Genomic DNA, 6,713 nt, shown 5'->3' on the forward strand with positions numbered 1-6,713 from the left:
GTTTTGGGGCTGGTTCATGTTTTGGGGTTGGTTCATGTTTTGGGGCTGGTTCATGTTTTGGGGTTGGTTGGTTCATGTTTTGGGGCTGGTTCATGTTTTGGGGTTGGTTCATGTTTTGGGGTTGGTTGGTTCATGTTTTGGGGTTGGTTCATGTTTTGGGGCTGGTTCATGTTTTGGGGTTGGTTGGTTCATGTTTTGGGGTTGGTTCATGTTTTGGGGCTGGTTCATGTTTTGGGGTTGGTTGGTTCATGTTTTGGGGCTGGTTCATGTTTTGGGGTTGGTTGGTTCATGTTTTGGGGTTGGTTCATGTTTTGGGGCTGGAACATGTTTTGGGGTTGGTTGGTTCATGTTTTGGGGTTGGTTCATGTTTTGGGGTTGGTTCATGTTTTGGGGCTGGTTCATGTTTTGGGGCTGGTTCATGTTTTGGGGTTGGTTCATGTTTTGGGGCTGGAACATGTTTTGGGGTTGGAACATGTTTTGGGGTTGGTTCATGTTTTGGGGTTGGTTCATGTTTTGGGGTTGGTTGGAACATGTTCGAGTGAAGAGAGGGGCAGAGCTGTCAGCTGATCACCATCTGGTGATCTGTTGGGTCAGAGGAAGGTAAAGATTCTGGACAGACCGGGTAAACCCAAACGAGTAAACCGAAGCCACACACACAAGGAGCTTTATCAAGTGTCTTTTACAGTGATTTGAATGCATGCTAGCAGCTAAAGGGTCGGCAATCAGTCAATCAGTGTATCACACAAAGAGACAGCACAGGTTCAATGCAAGAGTTCCTCAGTTCTTTTATTCTTCAGACATGAGTTTGTTTCTTCTTCTTGAGGCAGTAGGTACCAGCAGGGCTTGAAACTAACACCCAACAAAAGTTTTGGGAGTTTTCAGTGAGATTTTTAACAACACAGCGTCCGACCGAAGTGGACTTTAACCACAAAACTGTCTGTCAACTTTCACTACAATTCAGGTTTATTTATTACTAAACATTTTGAAAAGTCAGACTGACTGGTAATTTTAGAAATTAGTAGCCATTTTGGCCGCTAATCAAGAAAAAAGTCAACTTCAAGCTCAAACACAGTGAAATAAAAACAGTACAGGAAGTAAAAGTCCTGATGAAGCCGAAATCACAGCACACGACTCTGGTAACTTGTACAATAATTGTCTTTAATCACATCTTTGTTTCGGGTTTGTTGTTGGAGGTTTAGCTGCTTTTCCATGTTTTAAAAAGAAGGAAAGAAAGAAGACAGATAATGTCCTGTTTGCTTACAGTGTAGAAATGTGGTAATTACTAGTATTTATTTGTTATTCATGAAGCACTAAACATGACTTCTGCTGCCAATTTCAAATGTTAAACCTTCAGCGAGTTTAACATGTAAGCAAAGGTCGGGGACCCAGACTGGAGCCCTGTGGAACTGTGGTGTGTCATCCAGAGGTTGTGTTATCCAAATATTTTCCATCATCAAGTAAATTAGAAAAATAAAAGTGAATTTGAAACAATGCGTAAAAATAGATTATTGTACATTTTTTGTCAATTTAATGAGAAGAACGTCTTCTGAACGCCTCTGGAGCGTTCTGGACCTTTTATTTTTATGCTATTATAGGACGAGGTTTTCCTTTGCAGCAGCACTTTCCTTTGCAACAGCGTTGACCTTTGCAACAGCGTTGACCTTTGCAACAGCGTTGACCTTTGCAACAGCGTTGACCTTTGCAACAGTGTTGACCTTTGCAAGGACATTTAACTTTACAAAGACGTGAAGTTCTGCAACAACATTTAGCTGTGCAGCAACATTCACCTATGCCAGAATGTGTGCCAGGCGTGCCCGGTGTACCAGGCGTGCCCGGTGTACCAGGCGTGCCCGGTGTGCCAGGCGTGCCCGGTGTACCAGGCGTGCCCGGTGTGCCAGGCGTGCCCGGTGTACCAGGCGTGCCAGGTGTACCAGGCGTGCCAGGTGTACCTGGTGTGCCAGGTGTTCCTGGTATGGCAGGTGTTCCTGGTGTACCAGGTGTTCCTGGTGTGCCAGGTTTAGCAGGTGTTCCAGGTGTGCCAGGTGTACCAGGCGTACCAGGCGTGCCAGGTGTACCAGGCGTGCCCGGTGTGCCAGGAGTACCAGGTGTTCCTGGTGTGCCAGGTGTTCCTGGTATGGCAGGTGTTCCTGGTGTGCCAGGTGTTCCTGGTGTGCCAGGTTTAGCAGGTGTTCCAGGTGTTCCTGGTATGCCAGGTGTACCAGGCGTGCCCGGTGTGCCAGGTGTTCCTGGTATGGCGGGTGTGCCAGGTGTTCCTGGTATGGCAGGTGTACCAGGCGTGCCCGGTGTGCCAGGTGTTCCTATTATGCCAGGTGTGCCAGGTGTTCCTGGTATGGCAGGTGTTCCTGGTATGCCAGGTGTACCAGGTGTTCCTGGTATGCCAGGTGTTCCTATTATGCCAGGTGTGCCAGGTGTTCCTGGTGTGCCAGGTGTTCCTGGTGTGCCAGGTGTTCCTGGTATGCCAGGTGTACCAGGTGTTCCTGGTATGCCAGGTGTACCAGGTGTTCCTGGTGTGCCAGGTGTCCCTGGTATGGCAGGTGTACCAGGTGTTCCTGGTGTGCCAGGTGTTCCTGGTATGGCAGGTGTGCCAGGTGTTCCTGGTGTGCCAGGTGTTCCTGGTATGGCAGGTGTTCCAGGTGTGCCAGGTGTTCCTGGTGTTCCTGGTATGGCAGGTGTACCAGGTGTTCCTGGTATGGCAGGTGTTCCTGGTGTACCAGGTGTTCCTGGTGTGCCAGGTGTTCCTGGTATGGCAGGTGTTCCTGGTGTGCCAGGCGTTCCTGGTATGGCAGGTGTACCAGGTGTTCCTGGTATGCCAGGTGTTCCAGGTATGGCAGGTGTTCCTGGTATGCCAGGTGTTCCTGGTATGCCAGGTGTTCCAGGTATGGCAGGTGTACCAGGTGTTCCTGGTGTGCCAGGTTTTCCTGGTATGGCAGGTGTACCAGGTGTTCCTGGTGTGCCAGGTGTTCCTGGTATGGCAGGTGTACCTGGTGTGCCAGGTGTTCCTGGTATGGCAGGTGTTCCTGGTGTGCCAGGTGTTCCTGGTGTGCCAGGTTTAGCAGGTGTTCCTGGTATGCCAGGTGTACCAGGCGTGCCCGGTGTGCCAGGTGTTCCTGGTATGGCAGGTGTGCCAGGTGTTCCTGATATGGCAGGTGTACCTGGTGTTCCTGGTGTGCCAGGTGTTCCTGGTATGCCAGGTGTACCAGGTGTTCCTGGTATGCCAGGTGTTCCTGGTGTGCCAGGTGTCCCTGGTATGGCAGGTGTACCAGGTGTTCCTGGTGTGCCAGGTGTTCCTGGTATGGCAGGTGTGCCAGGTGTTCCTGGTGTGCCAGGTGTTCCTGGTATGGCAGGTGTTCCTGGTGTTCCTGGTATGCCAGGTGTACCAGGTGTTCCTGGTATGGCAGGTGTTCCTGGTGTACCAGGTGTTCCTGGTGTGCCAGGTGTTCCTGGTATGGCAGGTGTTCCTGGTGTGCCAGGCGTTCCTGGTATGGCAGGTGTACCAGGTGTTCCTGGTGTGCCAGGCGTTCCTGGTATGGCAGGTGTACCAGGTGTTCCTGGTATGGCAGGTGTTCCTGGTGTTCCTGGTATGCCAGGTGTACCAGGTGTTCCTGGTATGGCAGGTGTTCCTGGTGTTCCTGGTATGCCAGGTGTACCAGGTGTTCCTGGTATGGCAGGTGTTCCTGGTGTACCAGGTGTTCCTGGTGTGCCAGGCGTTCCTGGTATGGCAGGTGTACCAGGTGTTCCTGGTATGCCAGGTGTTCCAGGTATGGCAGGTGTACCAGGTGTTCCTGGTATGGCAGGTGTACCAGGTATGGCAGGTGTTCCTGGTGTGCCAGGTGTTCCTGGTGTGCCAGGTTTTCCTGGTATGGCAGGTGTACCAGGTGTTCCTGGTGTGCCAGGTGTTCCTGGTATGGCAGGTGTACCTGGTGTGCCAGGTGTTCCTGGTATGGCAGGTTTTCCTGGTGTGCCAGGTTTTCCTGGTATGGCAGGTTTATCAGGTGTTCCTGGTGTGCCAGGTTTACCAGGTGTGCCTGGTTTTCCTGCTATGGCAGGTTTATCAGGTGTTCCCGGTGTGCCTGGTTTACCAGGCGTGCCCGGTGTGCCAGGCGTGCCTGGTTTACCGGGTGTTCCTGGAATGCCAGGTTTACCAGGAGTGCCAGGACTGCCCGGTGTGCCAGGTTTACCAGGAGTGCCAGGACTGCCCGGTGTGCCAGGTTTACCAGGAGTGCCAGGACTGCCTGGTGTGCCAGGTCTACCAGGAGTGCCAGGACTGCCTGGTGTGCCAGGTCTACCAGGGGTGCCAGGTATTCCAGTCTTTGGGGGAGGTAGTGCTGGTGGTAGGGGAGGGAAGGGGACAGGAGGCCAACTATGTGGCCAGTGTGGAAAAGGTTGGGGGGAAGGTTTCGGTGGCACTTCTAGCCCAGGTGGTGGGGGAGGTACAGGATGCCCAGGTATTTGGTATGGTGCATGAGGTGTAGGAAGTGGTGCTTTTCCTAACCTGGAAAGCGAGACAGAGAGAAAATAGATTATTCATCTGATCATGTTGCAGTTTCTTTGTCACTGGATTTATGGCAAAATGAGCTACATCACAATACAAAGTACTACTAACAATATTAGCTTTATTCTAATAGCTTTCACACACTTGTTTTAGTAAGACCATTAATGTTTGCATTACAAGTTTCCCAACATGTTACATCTGAAATTCAGAAGAAATCTTTAGACACAAACGGACACGTAGTCATCCAAAATAGCCCCAGATCTTAAAATGGACCATTGCATTAAAAACAATGTGTTGCCTGTTGTGTCAGATTGCATCTTTCATATTCTCAACATTTTCCTGCATCAAGTTTTATGAGATGCTGAACAGTCCTGGACCCATGCTTGGCCCACTCATGTTCTTATGGTTTGCTAGTCCTAGGTCCTGTTATTAATACTCACAGACTAAGAAAGTAATGGTGTAGTGATGTAATATGATCCCACTGCAGAGGTCCGCCGGGATGTTTTTCAGCACTTTCAGATTCTTCGGATTAGCAGGATGTAAAGGATTTAAACTTCAGGTGTGAGGGAGACACAGGAAATATGATCTGACTATTGGTGACGTGATTAATGGGGGGGGGGGGGGTCATTGCTACAACCACCGCCTGGACCACTGGACGCAAGTGCTCTTCCACAAGCCCAGTTATTAGGATTCGAACAGAAGACAGTGCGACTTGTTGCTGCTCATGGGGGAATTGTTGTGTCTCTGTAAATCAAAAATAAGTCACAGAGCGTGGTCTTTACCTGCTACATGTGTAAAGTGTCTGGAGATAACTTTTGTCATGATTTCACACTGTAAATTAGTGCTGCAACGGATCATCATTTATCCGCTCAGATCAGTATCTTCATTTCGGCACCAAGCCCCGCCCACAGCTTCCTGTTTGATCCAATCAGGAAGCTCCGTCAGCGTCAGTTCTCCGAGTGTCCACTAGGGGCAGGTTTCATGTTAAACATGTTTACACAGCATCATTAAACCTGTTTAAGGACAAAAGAACATTCTAGTCTGTGTGTTTAGACCAGGTCTCCATGACAACACTGAGGGGGAGGGGGGGTATTTGATTGGAGGTTAATGAGAACCACATGACCACAAACTAAAAGCTGTAGTAGAATTATTACAGACAGAAATGTGCAGAAAGAAAACAGAAGATAAATAGGACGAGTCTGCAAATGTTCTGACCTTTTTTTACCGCCTTCTTCTTCCTCATCGTCGTCCTCTTTCCTTTCTCCACTTCTAGATCCGTCGTCCTCTTTGCTTTCTCCACTTCTAGATCCGTCGTCGTCGTCGTCCTCTTTGCTTTCTCTACTTCTAGATCCGTCGTCGTCTTTGCTTTCTCCACTTCTAGATCCGTCGTCGTCTTTGCTTTCTCCACTTCTAGATCCGTCGTCGTCTTTGCTTTCTCCACTTCTAGATCCGTCGTCGTCGTCTTTGCTTCCTCCACTTCTAGATCCGTCGTCCTCTTTGCTTTCTCCACTTCCAGATCCGTCGTCGTCGTCCTCTTTGCTTTCTCCACTTCTAGATCCGTCGTCGTCGTCCTCTTTGCTTTCTCTACTTCTAGATCCGTCGTCGTCCTCTTTGCTTTCTCCACTTCTAGATCCGTCGTCCTCTTTGCTTTCTCCACTTCTAGATCCGTCGTCGTCGTCCTCTTTGCTTTCTCCACTTCTAGATCCGTCGTCGTCTTTGCTTTCTCCACTTCTAGATCCGTCGTCGTCTTTGCTTTCTCCACTTTTAGATCCGTCGTCGTCCTCTTTGCTTTCTCCACTTCTAGATCCGTCGTCGTCTTTGCTTTCTCCACTTCTAGATCCGTCGTCGTCCTCTTTGCTTTCTCCACTTCTAGATCCGTCGTCGTCGTCTTTGCTTCCTCCACTTCTAGATCCGTCGTCCTCTTTGCTTCCTCCACTTCTAGATCCGTCGTCCTCTTTGCTTTCTCCACTTCTAGATCCGTCGTCGTCGTCCTCTTTGCTTTCTCCACTTCTAGATCCGTCGTCGTCGTCCTCTTTGCTTTCTCTACTTCTAGATCCGTCGTCGTCCTCTTTGCTTTCTCCACTTCTAGATCCGTCATCCTCTTTGCTTTCTCCACTTCTAGATCCGTCGTCGTCGTCCTCTTTGCTTTCTCCACTTCTAGATCCGTCGTCCTCTTTGCTTTCTCCACTTCTAGATCCGT

General features: G+C 49.8%; 1 protein-coding gene across 1 annotated transcript in view; it reads right to left on the minus strand.

Moving 5' to 3' along the window:
• Positions 1-867: 867 nt before the first annotated feature.
• Positions 868-6,713, minus strand: part of LOC310956814 (uncharacterized protein) — a 10,753-nt gene continuing 4,907 nt past the window's right edge. The window contains exons 5-6 of the mRNA XM_083927186.1: positions 5,729-6,164; positions 868-4,513 (exon numbers count right to left, since the gene is read on the minus strand). Coding sequence (XP_083783312.1) covers positions 1,582-4,513; positions 5,729-6,164 — 3,368 coding nt within the window. The 3' untranslated portion in view covers positions 868-1,581. The remainder of the gene's footprint in view (positions 4,514-5,728; positions 6,165-6,713) is intronic.

Source organism: Echiichthys vipera, assembly GCF_963691815.1.
Source record: "Echiichthys vipera genome assembly, chromosome: 14".
NCBI lineage: Eukaryota > Metazoa > Chordata > Actinopteri > Perciformes > Trachinidae > Echiichthys > Echiichthys vipera.